Here is a 24,781-nt window from a genome sequence, read left to right as displayed (position 1 = left end):
CAGTGTTTACTATGCGGACAAGAAAAGTTACATTTACTGTTCAGGCGTTTGAAAGTTAAGTGTTACTTAAATTTTTTGAACAAGGCATTTTAAGTTGTTAGTTCTCCTTTATTGGGGTAGGCAGCAGAGCAGTACCATGAGAGGAGTAGAACAGGAAAAAGGTAGAATTGAGACCTTTCAAAGCTTTGGCCCAAGCGAGGGGGGATGGAAGTGTCGTTTGAGCTCCCCACCTCAGATGCCAAAATGTTGTGGGCCGGCCCTGCTCTGACCTGATAAAATTTCAAGGCAGGATCCTACTCATTTGTCTCAGGCTGCAGATTTGTCGTAGTAAGTGAGGGTGAAAGTCACCAAGGTATCATGGTAACCGTAAAAGCAGCAGAGAGTCCTGTGGCACCTTATAGACTTAACAGACATTTTGGAGCATGAGCTTTCGTGGGTGAATACCCACTTCATCGGATGCATCCGATGAAGTGGTTATTCACCCACGAAAGCTCATGCTCCAAAGCATCTGTTAGTCTGTAAGGTGCCACAGGACTCTGTGCTGCTTTTACAGATCCAGGCTAACACGGCTACCCCTCTGATATTGTAACCATGTGACAAGTCATGGAAATCGCAGCAAAAACGGTGATTAAGTCATGGACATGCTTTGTAGCAGTTAGCAGAATCAGGTCTCTTAAATATTTTTCGTAATAACCTCTTGGGTACTTCACTACTACACCTATTCAACTCCCCTTATCCTCCTCATAAAAGTGCAGATATCTTTTTGTTAACCCTATCAGTATCAGGTACCGAAGATAGATACATTTAACTTATTTATAAGTTTTCTATGGCCCTCTTCAGCCTAGTGTCTGAACATCTGAGAAATATGAATGAATTTAGCCTCACAAGACATCTGAATTATTACAAATGGGAAAATGAGGCACTGAATGATTACGTAACATGGCCACGATCACACCGAAAGCAGAACTCAGGAACAACACCCAGGTCTACTAAGACTCAGTGCAGTGACTGGATCACAGGACCATCCTTCCTATCGAAGTAGACAGGCTGAGTCCCATTCTGCTCCTTTTTGTGAAGAAGTATGGGTACTGATCCCCTGATTTTTACTCGTCTCCTGTGCTCTCTTCATTAAGTCTGTAAAACTGTTCACCGGCACATTCACTTGTTTATATGTGAATATGCCCAAATGTTAAGAGTCACTGGCATTTTAAAAACTAGGATATTCATGACAGTCGTGACAAATGTCCAGCCTTAGTTATCATACAAATGTAAGTTTTGCACAGTCATTTGTGGAATCCAAATATGGTACTCCAATGATTGTAGCTGTTAGGAATTTCAAAGTCTTGTGAAAACAACAAGCCTTTGTGTTGAAAACAGGTCTAATAATGCATCAGCGTGGGACAGTGCCATCTCAGTCATACCAACTAATCTTTTGCTGGTGAAATAGCAAGAATATTGAAAATCCAGTGCAAAAGTGAATGTGATAGGAAACTCCAAAGAGTGCCATGGGTCAGTGAACATTTTTATTAATCAGTGTTGATAGCAAAACTAATAGGAGCAACAAAGAGAAATGAGATGGGAAATTTGAGATTGCCATTCCCAATAATGAGGGAAATGTGAATACTGTGAAGGTTTAAAAAAGAGAATTTTAGTCGGATATATACAACAGCATTTTTGGTTATGAGAGTTGATAAAAAAAAAACTGTGATTCACAAGCTTCTTGGATCAAATTTTGGAGAAGATGAGACCTGTAAGCGTTCAAGGCTGAGGCAATCTCATGCGCTGTTCAGTTCTTTAATCTTAACAGGACCCCATAAGGTGTGGAAGCATGTGGACAGAAACAGACACTGAAAACACTGCTGTGTTTCCTGATTTGTATTAGTTCTGAATTATTATTAGTCACAAATACCATAAAAGAGCTACTGCTGTTTTCCATCCAGGACAGATCGCTGTTACAAATGGTGATTGTTAAAAGATCATCCTCTGCCTGTGGATAGACTAGCATAAATCAAAGAAGACATGTACACATGGATAATCTTAAACTGTTTTCTGTTGAGTTACAATCGGGGAATATGCTATCTGACTCAGGGATGCAAGTAGAGGAATGTGACAAGTTAAAATATTGTAGATCACTGTGGCCTGGTCTACACTACAAACTTTAGGTCGACAGAAGATACCTTAAGTTGACTTAATAATGTATGAGTCTACACTACCAGGTTCCTGCCACAGATCTAAGTCACCTGTAACATCGACTTCTGTACTCGACCTCCATGAGTGGCATAGTGCTTGATTCAATCTTGATGGATCAACAGAGAGGCAGTGTAGATACAACATTGTGTAATTCAACTTAATTGGCCTCCAGGAGGTGCCTCAAAATGCTCTGCTGTGACCGCTCTGGAGATCATTTTCAGCTCTCCTGCACAGCAGCCAGGTACACATGAAACAGCCCCTCCCCTGGTAAAGCCCAGGAACTTTTGAATTCCCATTTCCTGTTTGATTAGCGTGGAGTGCTGTCCAGAACAGCTGATCATGGAAACTCAATGCCCCAAATGTGCTCCAGCCTGGAGTACACAGGAGGTGGTTGATCTTATTGCTGTGTGGGGAGAAGAATCTACACAGAAATGCTGCAAAAGAAATGCTGACATCTATGCAAAGATCGCACAGGGCATGGGGGAGAAGGGCTACACCAGGGACACGCAGCAATGCAGCATAAAAATAAAAGAACTTTGGCAAGCATATCAGAAGACAAGAGAGGCGAACAGTTCTGGGTCTGCCCTACAGACATGCCACTTTTACAATGAGCTGCATGCAATTCTGAACAGCAACCCCAACACTACCCCCAATGCAGCGTGGACACCTTCCAGGAGTCTGAGTATTGGGCCACTGCAGGCAACAATGAGGAGGACATTCTGGAAGAGGAGGAGAATGGGAGACAAGCGAGTGATGAATCCATTCTCCCTGACAGCCAGGAGCTGTTTTTAACCCCGGGCCCAGCCAGTCACAGGACAGAGTGGTGGCCGAGCATGATGCTAGGAAGGCACCTCTGGTGAGTACACATTTCCAATCAAAGTGTAGGGGTTACATGCTATTATATTTTATGTTTAATCTGAACAAAAAATGAGGTGCAGTGGGTATCTGCTTCCTGGTGGCCTCTCCAGCTACGCAGAGGGCGCTCCCCAGAAAAGTCTGTTGACATGCACAGAGATGGCCCTGGAATCCTCCATGGAGATCTCTAGGAAACTTAGTAGAAGGTTTCTGGGAAGGGCTGGCTTATTTCTTCCACCATGGTAGATCACTTTCCCCCGCCACTACAGTGGTGTCATTGCTGGCATCACTGTGGTATGCAGCATAAGGACTAGTTCTGTACCCAGGTGCTTGCAGCATCTGCTCCCTTACTACCTCTGTTACCCTTAGGAGACTGATATCACATAAGGTCACCTAGGGAAAACGGAGGAAGTTCTCATTACAAGTGGTCATAGTGCAAACAGTAGAGTATTTGATCCACCCCCACACCCCCAGGGAATTCTGGGTCCCTCTTCCACGCTTTCCCTAAAGTGCCATGGCTTTGGTTGGCATGGATTGGAGTGTCATACCAGCAGTGTTAAGGGAAGGGGGGGATGCACCCCCCCACATCTGCCTGGAAAAAAGACAGCAATTTGGGAGTCTTAATGGTGGTCCCTGTTGCTGGGGAAGGGGGCATTGTCCAGCTGTGCTCCCAATGTGGGTATGTCAGAAGTTGCAGCACAAGGCCTGTTGCCCATGCCACAGGGCTATACTCACCGTGGCTGGAAAAGCAAACCGACTCATTGAATAGCTAGGACTTCTGATTATGTTCTGGCTTGCACTGAAGTGTAATAAGGGGAGGGTTTTCTTTAAATAGCAACTTTGCACTAGACTGAGGGTATGCGCTGACAATGGTTGCCTTGTGCTTTGCATGCTTTACAAAGGAAATCTCGTCCTTCAGCACATCCTCCACACCGGGAGAGAGGCTTTCAGAGATTAAAAGGCAGAAAAAGAGTACATGGGATGACATCTCAGCGAGATAATGAATACCTCCAGGACAGCGGAGAAGGAGCCTGGAGAATGGAGGATTTCACTCTCTGAGAAACTGGACATAGATGTGGAGAGCAGGAGAGCATCCCAGGAGCATGGCGTGCCATGCAGGAGGAGATGCTGAAGATTATGAAGGACCAGTCAGACATATTGAGGCGTCTGATTTGAGCTTCAAGAAAAGCAGCTTGAAGCTAGACTTCCTCTGCAACCCCTGCAGAACTGCCTGCAAGAATTGCCCTGCTCCCCCAAACATTCTGGGGGGTGGGGGAGAAAGCAGGAAGTTCAGTATCCCTTCCACTCAGCCCTGTGGGTGGGTACAAGAAACAGAAGGCACCCATTCCGAGACCTTTGGTGGTCAAGAAGACCGTGCTTTCAAAATCAAGCTGACTTTTTTTCTCCCCTCCCAATTTTATACGCCCATTTGCCCAAGGTTAACTTATTTTTCTGTTATTTCAGCTTTTGTGTGTGTACAATAAAAGTAAACATTTCAAGAAAGAAATGTTCTTTATTGATTCCAGTCATGGGGAATGAGGGGTTACAGGGAAACCCATGTAATGGAGGGGATGGTTTGGGAAGGCACAATGCAGATAAGCGGCACACATTACCGTGGCTCTTTACTGAAATGGGTGTGCAGAGCCCCTTGATGTGCTCTTATTGTCCTGGTATCTTGCTGCTCAAAATTAGCTGCCAACCTATCTGCCTCGACCCCAGCAGAACTTTTTTCCCTTTGTCTCATAGATATTTTGGAGCACACAGCATGCAACAATAACAATGGGGATATTGCTTTCACTGTGGTCTAACCTGGTAAGCAAACTGCACCAGCGACCCTTTAAACATTCAAAGGCACATTCCACCACCATTCTGCACTTGCTCACTCTATTGTTGAATCACTCCTTACTGCTGTCCAAATGACCAATGTACAATCTCATGAGCCATGGGAGCATGGGGCAGGCTTGGTTTCCCGGGATCATGACTGGTATTTCAATGTCATCAATGGTTATTCTGTGGTCTGGAACAAAAGTCCCTGCTTGCAGCTTTCTGAACAAACCTGTTTTCTTAAAGATGCTCTCATGCATCTTTCCTGACCATCTCGCATTAATGTTGCTGAAACACCCCCTGTGATCCATCAGCACTTGCAACATAATTGAAAAGTTTATGTACTCTTTGGAGCGCTGGTCTGGTGCCAAGATAGGTATATATGTGCCATCTATTGCCCCACTGCAGTTAGGAAACCCCATCGCAGCAAAATGATCAGCTGTGTCCTGCACATTGCCCAGAGTCACTACCCTTCCTAGCAGAAGTTGATTAATGGCCCCGTACACTTGAATCACAGCAGCTCCCACAGTGGATTTACCAACTCTGAATTGATTCACCACAGACCGGTAACAGTCTGGCATCGCAAGCTTCCATAGAGCGATTGCCACTCGCTTCTTCACTGTCAGAGCAGCTCTCATTTTAGTGTTGTTGCACTTTGGGGCTGCAGAAAGCTCTGCACAAAGTTCCTGGAAGGTGGCCTTCCACATTCAAAAGTTCTGCAGCCACTGCTCATCATCCCACCAGTTACTGCTTGTTTTCTGGACCAGAAACGGTGCTTCACCGTGTTCAGTTGATGCACACCTGCCAGCAGCACGTGGGAATTGTTTTGTTCTATGGCTTGCAGCAGGGCTGCGTGCGTGACATTGCAATGTTCCGCGCTGCGTCTCCTGTCTTGGCTCCGGAAATACTGAGGATAAGGTGCAAGGTGTTTATAATGCTCACAAGAGCGCACAGCTGAGCAGGGTCCGTGCTTCTCAGGCTGTTGCGTATGTGCTGCTAAAACCTTTGAAAAAAGGTGCAAAAAAACCATGCGTCATTTGCCATTGATATCAGGGGAGGGAGGAAAGTGCATCATGGGTGGCCAAAGCCATGTTGTCATTCCCCCCTCACCCTCCGCAACAATGTTTTGGTTCCATGAGGCTTTGCAAGCCCTTCCCCAAACCCCATTGCTACCCACAGTGCACTGCTCTGCGCATCGATGCAAGCGCTGCTAGTGAGTACGTACTCCACTGAGACAGTGAGCGTGGTGTGGACACACATGATTGACTTAATGTGGAGGCTTGATGTCGACTTACATTAAATCGACTTAACTTTGTAGTGTAGACATGCCTTGTGCTTCTGACTGTTGCCGCAGTTACACAAGACACTCCACAGAGTGGCAATAGAAAATGAACTGATCATGTGCTCTTCTGTTATTCCTGTTCAAACTTTACTCTCTCTGCAGAACCATACCTTACCCCACTTGCTGACTATTCAGCTGTGCGTATGTGTATTGGGCAACTATAGAATCATACATAGTATTCTTTTACAGCCTCTTTCATATAAAGGCAAGTAATAGTGTGTATGACAGGGCAGGTATTTGTGCAGAACCGGGTAATGATGGAGATAGGTAAGATTCTTCTTGTGGCTATGTTTTTCAACAGATCATTTTTATTATACAATGCAGTATACATGCGCAGCATTTTACGAGCAAATACCACTAGTATCGGCCATCATGCAAAGTCATGTATTGTGTGCATATTGAATTAAACCCGTGTATTAACATTGCCATTATGGCTCACTCCAAGAGCCACACTCTGTCATTGTAGCATTCACTGTTGGGTCACTTTTGCTGCCAGTAGTACCTGCAATACAAGAGTGTATGGTCAGTATAGTCTTTATACTCCAGAAGACTTTTCTTATAAAGAAACATATTTGCAAAGACATGCATCCCCTCCCCACAAGTGTCCCTAAAAAAGAGTGCTTACAAACTGCTGGAAGGGGCTGGGATAGAAGCTTTACACCTCTTCTGGATAGCAAAAGAGGACTGTTTTGGACTGTGCTGAAACCTGTCATGGGGAAAAAAGCATTGGAACAGTGTTTTATTCATGGTGGGTGAAATTCACACCGATGCACAGGCCTAGCACATAGTCTGTGTACCACTTCAGTTTCCGTGGAACCCACAAAGCAGTGCATAGGCCTCATGCCGGTCACTTCCTGTAGAGGATTGAATTTCACCTAGAATGAGCAACACTGTTCATTTTACAATTCAATTTGAATCCATCAGATAAAGCACTGGGGTTGGGGGTAGTGGTAATTTTTAATGTAGATTTTAAAATTACCTGCACATCAATCACTTTTGATTAAGCTCTTCATGCCTGGGAGGTGTCAGTCTGGCTTCACGGACTCTAAATGCTAAATGCAAAGCGATTTGAAGCTTAAGAGCTCCGACTCTCTAGGATCAAGACATCTGTCCTCATTGAAAGGGAATTTAGTGTAAGGTACTTTGGGGATTGCTTTTCCTGGCACTGTCTTCCTGAGTTATCTGCATAGGGCGGGTTTTATTTGGGAAAGGGTTGGGGGCAAAGGGAAGATTACTTGTAGACTGCAGTATGTCTTCACCTGCTGCTAAGTTGTTACCATTAGGAAACCCTCTAAAGAGGAGAGGAATGCTTGCTGTTATGATAATATTGATAATGTAAACTAAAGAAAATTGAGATCACGATCTGTATGGAGAGATACGGAGAGAGCAGCCGTGAAGTTGTTGCCAAGTAACTGCACCCTAAAGGAAAACTCTGTAGTTATGATTTCCATTTCCTTTCTCCTAAGGGCAGGGTGGTTTCTTTCTAACTCACTGGGCTTTAAGGGTTTTAATTATTACAACAGGATGTGAAGAACTGTTTCAAACACTAAAAGAATCCACCACCACAGTGCTAGCAAAAACCTAAATGAGTTAAATATTGGAACAGACTGAACTGAACTTTGACTACTTCAGTAGCCATTGGCAAGTTTGGGTTTTAAAAATGTATTATCTTGCGCAAAAGTGCTCAATATTATCCCACTAAAATATATTGAGATGATGATTATTCTGTAACTGAATTATATTGAATATCCGCCGAGCCAAAGTATATTTCAGCCATTACCTCGACTTAAAAATGCTTTTAATTAATTGGATCAATCACAGGAGTGAAATAGATAGATAGATAGATAAAATATGACCCCAAAAAAATCAGCCATGCCACAAAGATATAAAGAAATGAACATGTACTGCCAGTGTCTTTGTTTTTGCATATATTGTAAACCAAGAATACAGTGTTTCACTTCTGGATTTTGTGCATACATACAGACATCTTCATAGTTCATGTTAAATAATCTACATCATTTTCTTGTTTGCCATTGTAATTGTATTTTTAAAATATAATGATATACAAAGGGTTAAACAGAACTCAAATCTGCTAGACATAAGCCTTGCTGTACTTTCTTGACTGACTGTGTGTTCTGTCCACATGCCAGATAAACATCATAGCAAAGAAAAGGGTCCTAGTAAAATGCCCACCTGAATGTAATTTATTTGAATAGTTCATTTTCCTGGCAATGGGAACATTCAGTCCCTCACTGACTGCGTCTCCTGCCAGCTGGATATGTGGCACAGGAAGGGCTCTCAGCTGTAAGGGTAGCCCTCTGTGTATGGATGTGTGTGAACATGTTACAGGCTTCAAATGAATTCAGAGCCCTGAGGTCACAGACAGCAGAAGCTCACCCTGGCACTCTTTAAAACTCCCCACGTGTTTTTTGAAATGCGTTTTCCTGATTGCTCACCTTAGTGAGCCCACCTCCGTGCACACCTTTGCTATTTGCATTTGGCTGTACAGCCGTGCTGGCTGTATGAGCGGAGAGCTACTAGACACACTTCTGCCTGGAGCAGGCAAGAAGTATTGGCTCTCCTGGGCCTATGGCAGGGGTGGTCCAACTTTTTGGCCCGAGGGCCATATCGGGTTCCCAAACTGTATGGAGGGCTGGGTAGGGAAGGCTGTGCCTCCCTAAGCAGCCTGGCCCCTGCCCTCTTCCCGCCCCCTGACTGCCCCCCTCAGAACCTACCCCGCTCCTTGTCCCCTGACTGCCCTGTCCTGGGACCTCCACCCCAACTGCCCCCCGAGGACCCCATCTCCTATCTAACTCCCCATCCAATCCCCCTGTCCCCTGACTGCCCCAATCCCTATCCACACCCCCTCCCCCTGACAGTCCAACTGCTCCCTGTCCCCTGACTGCCCCCCGGGACCTCCTGCCCCTTATTCAACCCCCCCTGCTCCCTGCCCCCTTACCATGCCACTCAGAACCTGGCCGGAGCCAGCCACGCCACTGCACTGCCCAGCAGGAGTTCGCATCCCTGCTGCCCAAAGTGCTGGCGGCACGGCAAGCTGTAGCTGCTGGGGAGGGGGACAGCGGGATGGGCTGGGGACTAGCCTCCCCAGCTAGGAGCTCATGGGCCAGGCAGGATGGTCCCGCGGGCTGGATGTGGCCTGCGGGCCGTAGTTTGCCCACCTCTGGCCTATGGGGAGAAGAGGTGGTGCAAGCACACCTAAGGAACAGCTGTAGAAACATCGACGTCTATGAGCAGATCGTATGGAGAATGTTGGCAAAGGGGCATGACAGAGCTCAGCAGCAGTGCTGCATGAAAGCAAAGAAACTATTCCAGGCATACCAGATAGTTCTGGCGAGTGGAAATGTAAGTCCTGATTTGATCCTTTCTCCTTTTGCTTTGCTGGCTTGTGTTACATTAATTGAATTGTATTGTTGTATAAATGGGGTACTTACTAATGCTGTATCCTAGATTTTTGATGTTTCATATACAGTATATGAGATCCGATCCTCACTTTAAAAATAATCCACTCAGCATGGCTGATGGTAAAAAGGAAATAATCTGCACAGTTGGGAATACAGATCATCAGCTTCTGTAGATGTTTGTTGCCTCTGCAGTCCTATACAAGTTAGAATCCTCTTTGTTTTTAAGTGTAATGGAAAATCAGTTGTACAGGGGTTGCATTGGGATGTCAGGATGAGAGGGACCAATACAATGTTCTGGAAAAAATCTTCAAACAACCAAATATCCGTGTAGCTTCCTCCAGTGTGTTCTCTGCCATGTTTCTGTGTCTCTGCTCACCAGTGAGGATGGGGCTGTGTTGAGAGTTACAAAGCAATTGATACAGAGGGAGCATACTGTAGTCCAGTATAGCTTTCATGATCTCCTTGGTGCTTAGCTATGCATTGTGTGCTGATCGTAGCTCGTTTTCAGATGCAGTAGGATTAGGCCTAGTTTCTGATTCATATGTGTATCTCTAATGTAACTGTTTTGTTGTTAGGTAATCGGCCAGGGCGATGTGGCTGTGCCATCACATCTCTACAAGGTGATTCTCGCCAGGCGAAGCAGAATGTCCTCGGAGCCCCTGGTGCTGGGCGCTTTTGTGGTGCCCAACGATCCCATAGGCTTCAGTCACCAACTACATGAATTTCAAGTGCATATTGAAGACCTGGAGAAAATGTCAGGATTGGTTTTCTTCCCCCAAGTGGACAAAACCAAAGATGTTAAAAATATCTGTGATGTAGACACCTGTAAACTGATAGGGTTTGATGAGTTCACGTTGTACATCACCGCCCGGAAAGTTCACAGTGCCAGAACACTGCACAGGCTGGAAAAGGTCATGTCAGAGTTAAGGGAGACAGGAATTGAGCCTGATGAATATCTAAGGAAGCTTTACAAGAAGAAGGAGGAAGAACTAGTGCAGCAAAAGCAAATGGAAGCTAGAGAAGGGAGAGCTGGTTGAGAAGATATATTTGGAATGTTATACTCTCAGAAAGGAGGCACGTGCGCACACTCCGTTTGGATTTCATGATTTGGCCATTTAAAAAAAAATGTGGAAACAGTTAGAAGTTTGCCTTCAGGGTAACGTTCATTCTCTTGTAACATGATGTATGTATGATTTGCTACAGTACTGTGTGGGAAATGAAAATGACCCTTTCCTGGCATGACTGGATTATGGGGCCTCTGAAAAAGGCTTTGTACTATTTTCTAAACCAGACGTCAGAATTGGGGTCTGCATGGAATCCCTTCTAGGAATATTATAAAAATAGACAGTGGACACCTTGGGAGTATAACTGGAATCTATCTAAATGTAACTGACTCTACACATGTATTTTAATACAAAGCTGTAGAATAAATGGTGTTACTGTGAGGTGGGGTTTTTTTGTTTTGTTTTTTTAATTAAAGAAATGCTGACGTGAATTTTTTCTTTTACTAGTCAGTAAATCTCTCACTGACTTCAGTGAGGCCAAAATTTCTCCCATTCATTTTGTTAAGTATAACGAAATGCATAGTGCCTCACAACACAACAAGCTACCTCACCTCACCTCTCCAGGTCCAAGAGGCAGCAGAGTGCCTGGCCTGGAATCCCCTTAGGGGCCTTGGAAACACACAGCCCAGGAGGATATTGGATTCCATTGATAAGGGGAGTAGCTAGACAGACCTACCTGAACTGCGGTAATCAGGGTTCAGGATGGGTCTTACCATCAAAACAGAGCCACAGGAAAGGCAGAGGCCTCACAGCTTTGTGTAAAGGAGGGTTCTTTCTGGAGGAAGCAGTTTGCTCCACCCGTCAGGATAGGCCGCTCACTCATTTTTGTTTCAGTATAAATGTAAATCTGCACTTACCCTATCTAATGGGTAATAGAGAAGCACCTACTAGTAGCAGGAGGTGTCTGTTATTTTTGTGGATCCAGGCTCCTATTCGTTATTATTCACCCCTACCTGGCGGGTGTGTGAAGTGGAAGTACAAATTCAGGGACAGAGTGTGGTTTAATTTCATTCCTAACAAGTAGCATAGCTGTAGCACATACTTTCTTATGGGAGCAAGCTGCACAGAGCATCCACTCTATTTCAGCACTTACTCCTGGTCTTACAGACCCCCTTGAATTCCTGCAGGGCCCACTTAGCACGATTGTCTGGTCAAAGGGCTCACCATGTGGAATCTGCTCCTAGGATTTTCAACTCCATCCGAGTGCCGTTGCTGCTCTTAGATTCCCCACTGAAGCATGCAGGACAGGGGACCATAAGGCCCTGGGTAAATAGCTAGTTCTGGCCGAGCAAAAACACATCCCTGTCTGGTACAAACCAAAGAATACAATCATAGGCATTTACTTTGCTTGTTTCCCAAATTGAGGTAATAACTTTGGCCACTGTAACAAAGCTTATTTATAGTCTCTCACTGTCATAGGGATTTCCAAGTGAAACAGAAAATACAGCACAAATGATGACATCTCCTGGCTTGTTTATTTCTAAGCATAAATAACTACCTGATATGCTCTGGGCCATGTACAGCAGAGTTAGTGGCTATCAGTAGTTGTGTCAAAATTCCTCATGATTAGACTGTTAAATGCTGATGTCTTAACTAGAGTTTCTGTACAATACAGATTCGTTTTCCAGCCTTCACCATCATCCAGGTTTACCAAAATGCCCAGTTCTCACTGGAGAGGTTATAAAATGGCTAATTGTGATAGAAACCGGGGGTGAAAAGTGCTAGCATTGGTTTGCTTTGGGTGTCCCAGTGTTTTGGCCTCTAAGGCTAAAGTAAGAGAGTTGTAGAGTGGTGACATCTAGATTCTACACCATTTGCAATCTGATAGAATCATTTCCTGATCTTGACCTGCTGTTCTCCTGCATTCTCTGACGTTGATTCAGAGTGTGCGAGTTGGTAAACAATGTGTTTTCATTTGCTAATATGCAGAGACTAGTAAAAGGAGAAACTCTTGTTCTCAAGTGGTCCTCTCGGTGGTGTACCTTCTCCTTTTGGATTCAGTGCTACTTACTGGCATGAACCGCAATCCACCATCATTTCACTTTCATTTGTGTTCATTTTGTCAGTGGTATGAAATGTAAATGCAGTTCTGATATTTGGCCTTTAGGGGGCAGTTGAACTCTATAATAGATATTTGGCTTCTGTCTGTTCCAGCTGCATGTAAACTTTAAGCCCTCGTCCAGACTAACCCGCGGCATCGGCGGGTTAAAATCGATTGCTCGGGGATCGATATATCGCGTCTAGTCTGGACGCGGTGTATCGATCCCCGAGCGCGCTTACATCGATTCCGGAACTCCATCAATCCGAACGGAGTTCCGGAATCGACGCGGAGAGCCGCGGACATCGATGCCGCGCCGTCCAGACTGGTGAGTACCTCGATTTTAGAAATTCGACTTCAGCTACGTTATTCACGTAGCTGAAGTTGCGTATCTAAAATCGATTATAATTCCTAGTCTGGACGTGGCCTAAGGGGCTGAAAGTTTTATGGAGGATTCAACTGAAATAGCTGTAAATAACAACAAAGACACTTGGGCTTTGTTTCCCCCATGTAACAACTGCCTTTGCTGCTTGTAATGCTACTAGAACCCCTTTTTAAAGAATTACGATTTCATTTATTACACTAGACAGCTGTGCACAGTGCAAACCCGTGACCTTCCCAGATGAAAAGGGTTGTGGAAATGACATACCTGTACTAGATTTACCACTGGGGTTGATGTCTTCATTTTGTATGTCTGGCTCTAAGCCAAGTCCAGATTCTGCTTCTTTATGAGTGTAATTGCAGATGAGGATGTTCTATACTATGTGAATACTTTGTAATGCTGTTAATTTGTATCTGTCCGTGCAATGTACTGGGAGATGTTTTTAAAACTGCTTTTTATTTTTCTAGGCATTAGCTGACCGTGGTGATAGTCCATATCCCAGCTGAGATTTGTATTACAGTAGTGACAAGAGACCCCCAGTTGAGATCAGTCCCACTGAGCTATGTGCTATGCAAATACATGGTAAGGGACAGTCCCTGGCCTGAAGATAAGGCAGACAAAAGCTGGGAGAGGAACCAAAAGCTCAGAAAAGTGAAGTGATTTGCCCCATTTAAGCCTGTGTGTTTAAAAAACCAGAAGTGTCAGTTCTGTCTGTCTATCTGCCCCAGTGTTTGTTGCCTGGCAGTGGAGCTGTATAGGAATTATATATAAACCCCAAAGTGCTCTGCGGGTGACCTAACACAGTGGGGAAGTGAGGAGCAATTTTGCTGTTATTTTTGAATGGGCTTCTCCTGCAGTCACACAGCCATGCAGATCAGTAATCAGCAGGGATGTAGGAAATGTTCATTTCTGTGCTTCAGGTCTGTCCAATCAGCCCCACCTACACAGTTCTGGAGGAGCCAGGTCTCATGTGTTCACTAATGGCCCGTGCAATTAATGGACTATCTGCTGTTGCCATACGTTGGATTCAAACAGTGGCTCAGAGTACATACCTAAAAATATCTGAAGTGTGTATTTTGATGCTCTGGGTTAAGTATATAGCATTGGTGTTCACTGTATATATAAGTAAAACACTGCGTTCCCATATAGTGATATAGGGCAGCAACTCAAACACATGTTGCATTATGCCCTTCATGCCGCCTTGTCAGGGCACTTTCCCACCCACCGAGTGTAAAAGCAGCAGCTATGGCCACATAATAGTCCCAAAATAATCACTTCAAAAAGCTGAATGAAACGACTTTGTACACGCTAGTTGGAGAGGCACAACGGCTGGCATTCCCCCTCCACAGGCAAGGAGCAAAGCAGCAAAAGGATCTTGAATGATGCGTGTCTAATGTTATTTAAGAAACGGGACATGGACTGTTAGCCAAACATAGAGAGGAACTATTGTGCAAATCATTTCCAAAGCAGGAGGGAGTAAAGGCCATTACAAATTCCTGCTAATGCCTCTTTCAGCAAGTTGTAATGTGCAGCAAACTTGGGCTTCATTGTAGCTAGAGAGCTGGGAGAAAGTCAAACAAGCCAGTCAACCTGCTAGAGCAGGCCTGCACAACATGTGGCCTGCATGGGCTCACTGTGGCCCGCGGGGGGGTGAGTAGGCAAGCGGCAGGTGAGGAAGGGGGGCTGAGGAGGCGAGCGGGCGGGCAGTGGCAGGGGGTGAGTAGGTGAGCCGGCGGGGTGGGGGGCTGAGGAGGCGAGCCAGTGGGCAGTGGCGAGGGGTGAGTGGGCAAGCCGGGGGAAGGAGGCTGAGGAGGCAAGTGGCAAATTGGTGGCTGACCTGTTCTACTGATCTGGTCTGGCTCCCAGCCCCGCTCCAAAGGTTGCAGCTGTCTGGAGGTGCCTGCCTTCCACTCCTTCCTCATTCACACCTCATTCATTGAACAGGGCAATTGATTACAAAGTGGGGGGAAGATCTTATTCTATTTCTAGCAAAAAGACATTTTTCTTTTACCTTAATTATACTACCTTAGGGGCTCACAATAACATATTACCAAGGGTCAATACCGCTGTTTTGGTTGGGCGGCGCTGGGGAAGGAGTGTTTGTTTCTGTGGGGCAGGCGGCACTGGGGGAGGGGGGTGTTTCCGTGGGATGGGTGGCATTGGGGGGAGGTGTTGTATTTCGGGGGGGCTGGGCGGCACAGGGGGAGGGTTTCGGCGGAGCTTGGGGGGGTTTCGGTGGGGCCAGAGGGGGTTTCGGCTCTCAGCTGTTTTCTTTGGAGTAATATGGCCCTTGTCGATTTATGAGTTGTGCAGGCCTGTGCTAGAGCACTTGGTCTTGCCCTGGGTCCTCCACCGTACTGCTAACAATCTTGAATCCTCACTCACTGTGTGCAGATGCATCCATCTGGAGTAAAATACCTTATAGAATCTGACCAGCACCTGCCAGCCTGCCTCCGTCTTCCACTCAGCTAGCCAGGTCGAATGAGGCCACAGCCTGCAGCTCAGACACACCAAGCCATCCCAAAACACAAACAGGTAGTGAGAACTGTGGGGATGGGCAGCAGAAGACTTCTCTGCTTCCCAGGAGCAGTGGGAGGCTCCATTCATTAGGCCAGATCATAAGCTGGTATGAAGTAGCATAACTCTACTGAAGCTCCCATTTACACCAGCTATTCAGCTGAGGCACTGGCCCAAACTCTGTATGGATCCCAAAGCAGTGTGGTGCAGTGGCAGGAGACTTGAGCTCTGCCAGGGACTTGCTGTGTGTGATCTTGAGCAGATCACTTCACTGCTCACAATATACAAATAAATAAATAAATACAAATAAAAAGATACTTTTCTTCCTTTGAGAAGCAATTAGAAATCTCTGGCTAGCATGTGCTACAGAAAAGTTAGACGTGCTCATACCATAAAATGGCTGCAAATCCATTTCCTGATTTACACCAGTAAAATTAAAGTGTAATGAAATGCAACCCAAGCTGAAACTGAACAAGTTGGCTATATAAATAGGTTGAAACTTTTGATTACACAAGAAAATTGCAAAGTGCAAACCAGGCTAAAAGCATGAAATGTGAGGTAGTGAAAGCTAGGCAAAAATCTGACCTAGCCCATGGCAGTGCTAGAGTCCAGGCAGCCAAACTGTGTCCCTCCGCCATCAGCTGTTCTCTTAGGTTAAAACGCAACCTACGTCAGAGCCAGCTCAAGGACCTTCTGCAACCCTTAGTGCTCTCGCAGGGGGCCTATGGCAGTCAGTGGGCAGAGTAGTCAGGCAGGTGGGAGGTGTCTCTTCATTCCCTGTGCGCCATTGGAGGGTCCTCTGTACCTGCCCCAAACGTCAGCGGGAAGGGACAGGTTATGGATGGGCAGGCACCATAAAAATTGCCTTATGGATCAGAGCAGAGGCCCATGTAGTCCAGTATCTTGTCTCCATGTAGAAGATTGAGGACTGAGGGCACTGATGTTGTTCCCTGGCTCATCTTAAGAGCTGTGGACATGTAATTTCACGCTTGGAGGAACTCTTAACCTGTCCAGTTCCAAGCAAAGCACATTTGTCAGTAACATACTTGTGTTAGTGAGGACACAACTTTATAACTGACTCACGATCAGCTCAAGGTGTAAAGTTCAGAGGCCAGCTCCTCAGCTGGCGTAAAATATCATCTTACCCGTGGATACGTCCCCTTACAGGCCTGAATCTGCTACAGCATATGGCTAACAAAGCTAGGTTTCTATTCAGTCAGCAGAGCAACATACTTTAAGATCCACAGCTCCCAGGTTTAATCTCTGCTGATGACCCACACACACATGAGCTTTGACTTATAGGTGGAGCTCCCTGATGTAGGAATCTGTAACTTCCAAAGACCTCCGTGACATCAGCCTGTGGCAGCTGGGAGCTGCAACTGGGAGCCCCCCTGAGTTCTGAGCCACTGCGGGCGGAGGGGGACCCCTTAGTTCCTGGATGCCACGGGTCGGAGGGACACTGCAGCGGCAGGAGGTACCCCGTAGCTCCCAACCACCACGGGCAGTAGGGGGCTCTGAGCCGCTGCGGGGGAGATGGACGACGACACCTCACAGCTCCTAGCTAGGCCCCCTGCAGCTCCCTGCCACCTTGGGCAGCGGGACACCCTGCAGCTCTGAGCTGTGGGTGGAGAGGGACCCTGGACCTCCAAGCCCCCCAGGCACTGGGGGCTCCCAGAGTTCCCAGCTGGCCCCAGCAGCTGCCCAGCAGCTCTCCATTTTGTCATGGATATTTTCAGTAAAAATCAGGGACAGGTCACGGCTTCCATGAATTTTTCTTTATTGCCCATGACCTGTCCCTGACTTTTACTAAAGATATTGTGACAAAATCTTAGCCTTGGCGATGTGCTTACCCTGACTCCAAGCAGTTATCAGACCTGTTGGGACCAGCAGCTTTCCTTGTCTATACCTGCAGGGTGCAGTGGCCACAAGTGCTGGAATTGGGACTGATTCCAAACATATCCAAAAGATAACGTTTCCAAAAGCATCTAATTGACTTAGGAGCCTGAGGCCTGCTTTACACCTAAAACTTAAGTTATGTCATTCGGGGGTGTGCGTGAAAAGTTCACGCCCCATAGAGACGTCATTAAACTGACCTAAGCCCCAGTTCACACACCGCTAGGTCTATAGAAGAATTCTTCTGTCACCCAACTACTGCCTCCCGAGGAGGTGGATTTACTACAGTGATGGAAAAACTCCTTCCGTTGCTGTAGGAGGCATCTTCACTATGAAGCTAGAGCTGCACCACTGTACCACTTGCAGTGTAGACATAGCCTATGTTCCATTGTCCAAAGTGACTTAGGCCCAGATCCGCAAGGTATTTCAGCCTGCAGTTCACATTGAAATCAATGGAAGTCAGACACCCCTATGCCTTTGGGGATCTGGGCCTTAGGAGCCTCTCTTTGATCGCCTTTCAAATTGCCAAAGCCACTTCTGAAAATGGGACTTGGGCTTTTTTGAAAATGTTTTCCACAGCATTTTTGAAAATTAGGCATTTCTGAAAATGTTCTCCATGGTCTAATATAGCCAAGGCACAAGCTCCGAGTGTCCATGGTGCACAGCCTAGTAATAGCAAATGGCTAGATGGCAGGAGGTTCAAGTAATAACAGTCATTATTGAAAACAGACTTTGGGCCTGATTCCGCTGCCACTGCAGTCTGTAGTAAAACTTCAACACGAGCAGGACTGGGCCACTCAGGTCAATTTTTTTGCACTGGAGGTAACACACACAGTTCAGGCTAATGTGCTAAAAGTAGCAGGGTGTTGGCAGCTCCCATTGCATGGCCCTTCAGCTCTCAGAACGTGGCCCTCTTTATTACAACATGCATATTTTAAACAAGGCACCAGTCCCTACTATATTATATCTAAGCCTACTATACGCCTGCTCTAAAGGAAACCACAGCTACCAAATGAGCACATTGCTCTTACTAATAGCAAGCTAATCAATTTGAGTTACTGGATACATTAGTAATGCCCATGTAATTCTAGTGCAAATTAGGTTTGGGTAGAATGTGAAGCCCATGATATCCTGTCTTCCTGCAGCAGAGCTAGGATTTACAGCTCCCTTGGGAATGCCACACTAGAACCCCTCCTCCCTCCCTCCTTCCTAAATCCTCCCTTGATTGGATACAGCATGGTCCTCTGATTAAAACTGTGTGGTGGTTCAGAAAATGATTTCCAGCCAGCGCCTCTCAGTGAATTACTTTTTTTAGACAACACATTTTCACCTCAAATACAGCTGGACGTTATGAAATCTTAAACGGAAATCTAACGCAGGCTAAACATCGGACTGACAGCGGGAAGAAGAGGGCAGGGCAGGACAGCACCGCGTCATCAGCAGGATGAGAAGATGCTGCAGGATGGTCTCAAACTTCCTGAAGCACATTACCTGTTTGCACTGAGGGACACGAAGGCCATGGAGATCAGAGAGCATCACTTTTACACAGGTTGCAATAGCAAGACCGCCACATGCACACCTATGCACTCATGTAACTCCCCCTCAGGCAGACAGCAGACCCCTTGACTCCAGTGGGAGTTCTATCAGAGACCGAGACGTGGAGGGTCAGGCCTAGTGGTTGGTGCAGTGGCAGCCGGGCCAGGAACCAAAATCAGAATATGAGCCAGAGTCAGGAGTAAACAAGCCAAGAATAGGGCTGGGAGCTAAGTTGGTGGAAGAGCAGTTCTGCAGCAGGACCGGGAACAAGGCTGAAGTCCAAGCCGGGCTGGACCAGGACAAGGCCTGTGGAGTCTGTCATCACTGTCAGACAGGGGAGAGTTCTGAGCCCTGAAGTGCCACTGGGCAGACCGGGCTGCTGTTTCTCCTATGGGGCTCACATACCTGTGCTGATAGGCACCACACCAGCTCCTGGCTTGTGAATTGGCTGGAGCCTGGCACAGGGATGACTCATCACCACATGTGGCTTAATCAGGCTCTAGGTCAGGGATGACTCATCACCTTACATCAAACCTGAGGATGCTTCCCCAATGTCCTCAGGCCCGGCTGGTGGGGAGAGATCAATGACATTCCTGAAGGAGGTCAGGTGCATGTATATTACTGGCCAGTTCTCATGAATGGTTTGGTAGGCAGGGCTGGCGCTTCCATTAGGCAACCCAAGGCGGTTGCCTAGGGTGCCAGGATTCAGGGGGGCAGCATTTTGTGCGCTCCCCATGGAGCGCACAGGAGCTTCTGGTTCCGCTCCTGTCGCGCCGCCGAAGAAGGACCTTCTGCCAAGGTGCCACAGAAAACAGCGGCAGGCAATTGAGCAGCTCAATGACTGCCACTGTCACCTGCGGCATTTCGGCGAAGGTCCTTCTTTGGCGGAGCGATGGGAGCGGAACCAGAAGCTCCCGCACGCCCCGGGGGGAGTGCACAAAATGCCGCCCCCCGAATTCTGTCGAGGGCGCCAGAAACCCTGGCGCCGCTCCTGTTGGTAGGTCACACCCTTCCCAGTCCACAAGGTACAAGTTGAAGAAGAAAACAGCAAGAAAGTTGGGGTGACTTTGTTAACGTAGTCACTAACTTTTTGGTTAGAGAGACAGAATCATTGACCGTACAAATTAGTCTCTTCTGTATGTGTTTGGTTGATTTCAGAAGGGCCGATGTATTATTTTTCATTTGTATTACAGTAGTGGCTAGTAGTCCCACTAGCAGACCATGACACAGTTATGTACAAACCCATCATCTCGACTGATCACCTGCATAACAGAGGCCACTGAATTTCACCCACTGTTCCTGCAGCAAGCCCAACAACTTGTGGTTGAAATACAGTGTATGTTCTGGGAAGGTATCCAATCTGGATTTAATGACGCCAAGCAATGGCGAACCCACCGCATCCCTTGCTAATTTGTTCCATTAGAGGATAATGTGGCTGATAGAAGAAGGATGGGAAGAAGTATAGAGGATGCACCTGATCCTCCGACTTAGGATAGGAATGCATGTTGTTAAAGGTTAGTTCAATGTTTTTTAAACAGTTCACCCCATTTGTTCCATCTACAAGCCTTGCAAATTTAAAACAGTGATGACAATTCTCTCCTGCACCAAGATCTGCACAGCACAGGAGAGGGAGTGTGTCAGTCACGGGGGCTGTCAGGGTCCTAGCTTCCTACTTCTCTGGGTTGATCTACACCACTCCTGGCCCCGCCTAAGTTAAAGCTGCCACCTAAGAACCAGTGGAGCACAGCTGTGCTCTACTCCCCAGCTTCTGAATATTGGTCAACAACTGATAGCAGCAATTGACAACAGCGCCAGGCAAGCTCTGGGTGCTAAACAAAATAAAAGTGTTCTTTCCCTGGGACTTCTTAATGAAAATAACACCCACTCCCCAACCATTGTGTTAAGGCCTCAAACTAGCTGCAGCCCCACTGAGCTGCTTTCTCTGTCTCTAGCGCTGTATTCAAACTAAGCTCTAAAGCAAATACCTATTATGCTGTATTAAGGAAATAAATTTACCAAGTGGTTATCTGGAGAGATGGCTTTTCTGTTAAATGGCAATAAAGCAGAGCTAGAAAGGAAGAAGCTGACAAATTTCCTTCCCTAATCACATCTGAAAACACTGCATTCCAAGGCTCTTGCAGGGCCACTTTAACAGGCACAAGACTTACTGCTGGAACCATTAACAAAGGAGGGATTGGGGGGATATTTTTAAAAGTTAATGCTGGCAGGAAACACCTGCAGGAATGCCCGAGAGCCTGAAAAGTACTGGAGAAAGGATGCTGGGTAATTGGGGAGCCAGGTCAGCTCTTTTCTTTGAAGACAGGGTAAAGGAAATAATTGTACTCTCTGTATTGCCATAACGGTGTTGTCGGGCCCGATTCTCCACTGCCTTGCCCTTTGTGGAGCCTTGCCCTTTGTGGTGTGAAGTGAGTGCAGTGTGGGTGTAAAATGCTGCCCAATGAGAAAGGGCCAAGCCAAAGCACTTTGAAGTCCATGAGAGTCTTTCCAGTGGACCTTGGATGACCAAATAAGGGGCAAGGCCGTGGAAAACCAGGCCCTTCGTATTCATTTTATAGAAAAGTGAATGACCGCAGCCATGACATGGGTCAGACTCATTCACATCTAAATGCCTCCCATCATTAGAGCAACTGAGCTCTTTACCGAATTCATGCTCACAGGACTCTTGTGATGAGGAAGTGTTATCAGGCCCATTTTACAGCTGGGATAGGAAAGCAGAGAGAGACCAAGGCCCAGATCCTCAAAGGCATTTAGCTACCCATGTGCCTCTTTAGGGGTCGAGGTCGCCCATTTAGGCTCCACTGACATTTTCAAAACTGCCACTCAGTTGCTGCCTGACCTAGTGGGCAACTAAATCGCCAATGGTTGGCATATGTCTACGATATTCCAGGTGAATGCTGTAACCAGTGGCTTATTGGGTATAATGGAGACACACACATACCTACATACCCTGCTGTCTTTTGTGCAGATTAGGGCAAGCGCTGGGCATGCCTACAGGATTGGGCCCTGCAGGAGGTGGGCAAAGCCTAGCTTGAGAATCCCACTGAGGCTTAGGGGTGAGCAAGAGCACTGAGTTGCTCAGACTTAGGCAGTTTTGCACATGCCCGCCTGTCATAAACAGATAGCTAAGGGTTAATGTCTCTTTCACCTGAAGCACCTGACCAGAGGACCAATCAGGAAACGGGATTTTTTCAACTCTGGGTGGAGGGAAGTTTGTGTCTGAGTCTTTGTTTTCTGTCTGCCTGCTTTCTCTGAGCTTTGGAGAAGTAGTTTCTGCTTTCTAATCTTCTGTTTCCAAGTTGTGAGTACCAAAGAGTTTTTTTCTTTTGTATTTACATGAATATAGTTGCTGGAGTGCTTTGATTTGTATTCTTTTTGAATAAGGCTGTTTATTCATATTTCTTTTAAGCAATTGACCCTGTATTTGTCACCTTAATACAGAGAGACCATTTTTATGTATTTTCTTTCTTTTTTATATAAAGCTTTCTTTTTGAGACCTGTTGGAGTTTTTCTTTTCTGGGAAACTTCAGGGAAATTGAGTCTGTGCTCACCAGGGAATTGGTGGGAGGAAGAAGTCAGAGGGAGATCTGTGTGTGTTAGATTTACTAGTCTGATTTTGCATTCCCTCTGGGTGAAGAGGAAAGTGCTTTTGTTTCCAGGATTGGAATTACAGAGGGTGGACTCCCTCTGTTTAGATTCACAGAGCTTGTGTCTGTGTATCTCTCCAGGAGCACCTGGAGGGGGGGAAGGGAAAAGATTTATTTCCCTTTGTTGTGAGACTCAAGGGTTTGGGTCTTGGGGTCCCCAGGGAAGGGTTTCGGGGGGACCAGAGTGCCCCAAAACACTCTAATTTTTTGGGTGGTGGCAGCAAGTACCAGGTCCAAGCTGGTAACTAAGCTTGAAGGTTTTCATGCTAACCCCCATATTTTGGACGCTAAGGTCCAAATCTGGGACTAAAGTTATGACACCGCCGGCAGGAATTTAGACACCTAAGGGGTTAAGTAGCAGCTGAGTAGGGACTTTGTGAATGCCAGTGGTGCCTGAATGTTGGACTTAGGCACCAAAAGCAGCTTTTTGGTGTCTAAGTCCCTTTGTGAACCCTACCCTAAGTGACTTGCCCAAGGTCACACAAAGAATCGGTGGCAAAGATGGGAATTAAACCCAGAGCTCCTGAGTCCCAGCCCAATACCTTAAACACACAAGACCAGCCTTGCTCACACAAATCTGCTTGTTTTTTATACTACACAAGGTGCTGTGCAAGGCTGGGTTGGTTTGTTTCTTTGTTTTTTGCATATCAAAGTGAGCAATCTGAGACAATACTTAGCCTTTGAAATATTAGCATTTTTTCTTTTCAACCGCAAATATTTGTCCAGTACGTTGGACAGTACCTAAGAATACATTCACATATAAGAATGAAAACACCCTCCCCACACATCACGCAGATAAAAGCTCCTTATAATTGTGGCAGGAAATGAAATGTGACATTAAAAACTAGACTACATAAAGCACTAATACTTCTCCACTAAGGAACAATCCTGCAGTGACAGAGATGGAGTGAGTTAACCTAATGGGTCTTTTCCAGCCCTGGATTCAGTGAATCTATGAAATGTATTTACTTACTTTAAAAAAACCCTTTTTTCCATGATGATTTCCCACAATGCCAATTTCGCATACAAAAAAACCCTGTTGTGAAGCACCTGTACCTCTGGTGAAAAAGTAAACAGAAGCTCATATACACAGTCCTCTGTGATACGTATTATGACAAAGCCCCATTCCTTATTTGCACAGTGTGCACATTTCCTTGTTGTTTTGTACTTTTAAGCAGCTGTACAATTTTCTCTTTGTGTTTTGGGTTGATTTTGAGTTTAAATGCAAAAATATAGGCTAAGTGGTGTCCTGGAAACTCACTTTTCCTGGCTGGCTTTGTCCTGCAAAGCTCTGCACAGGACTTCCCATTTTTCCTCCTGTGCATGAATAGGAGAGAGAATTTTAAAAAAAGCAATAGATGGAATCAGCACAGGACAATGAGTGAGTCCCTGATCAGACAAATGGGATGAAAGACAAGCCAGCCCCCTCCCACCATTCCCCTCACAGGGTGTCTTCACTGCAGAGTTAACCAGACTCTTACCCCAATTTTAACCCTAACTCCCACTCCCTTCCAGACACAAAAACTTTTGACCTGAGTTTGGAGGTGCTGTGAACCCAGGCTAGCATATTTGGATTCACACCTACAGGTTGGAGCTCAGGTGCTGCTTCAGCTCAGGCTGTACTCTGCCCACTTTGCAGTGTGGATGCAGCTGTAACCTGGTTCCTTAACTTGGGTGCTGATAGTCCACAGATGCCTTCCCACAGTTCCCCTGAAGCCTTTCTGCCCCTGTCCTCCTACCTATTCCCTTCTTCTGCCCTGGATATCACCTACCAGCTTATATATATATATTGGTGCAACATTTCAACCTCACATTCTACATGTCTTGCTCCACTTCTCTATAGCACTCAGTGCAGATTACAGAGATGCCATCTGGGAGCTCCTCATGCCAACATACTGCCAGAGGTTCACACCAAGGTTCTGGTAGACCTCTAGTGTGAGATAAGTAAAATCTGGAGTTGGGGAGTTGTACTCCAAATCAGCACCTCTAGCCGTACATCTCCAAGAGGCTGACGGGCAGGGAGTCGGGGGGATTAACCAGACAGCAATTCAGT

General features: G+C 46.2%; 1 protein-coding gene across 1 annotated transcript in view; it reads left to right on the top strand.

Moving 5' to 3' along the window:
• Positions 1-11,128, top strand: part of EXOG (exo/endonuclease G) — a 43,387-nt gene extending 32,259 nt beyond the window's left edge. The window contains exon 7 of the mRNA XM_050941554.1: positions 10,209-11,128. Coding sequence (XP_050797511.1) covers positions 10,209-10,670 — 462 coding nt within the window. The 3' untranslated portion in view covers positions 10,671-11,128. The remainder of the gene's footprint in view (positions 1-10,208) is intronic.
• Positions 11,129-24,781: the final 13,653 nt, after the last annotated feature.

The sequence above is a fragment of the Gopherus flavomarginatus genome, chromosome 2, assembly GCF_025201925.1.
Source record: "Gopherus flavomarginatus isolate rGopFla2 chromosome 2, rGopFla2.mat.asm, whole genome shotgun sequence".
NCBI classification, from domain to species: domain Eukaryota; kingdom Metazoa; phylum Chordata; order Testudines; family Testudinidae; genus Gopherus; species Gopherus flavomarginatus.
Note: the sequence above shows the minus strand (reverse complement) of the source record. Positions and strands in the feature narration are given on the sequence as shown.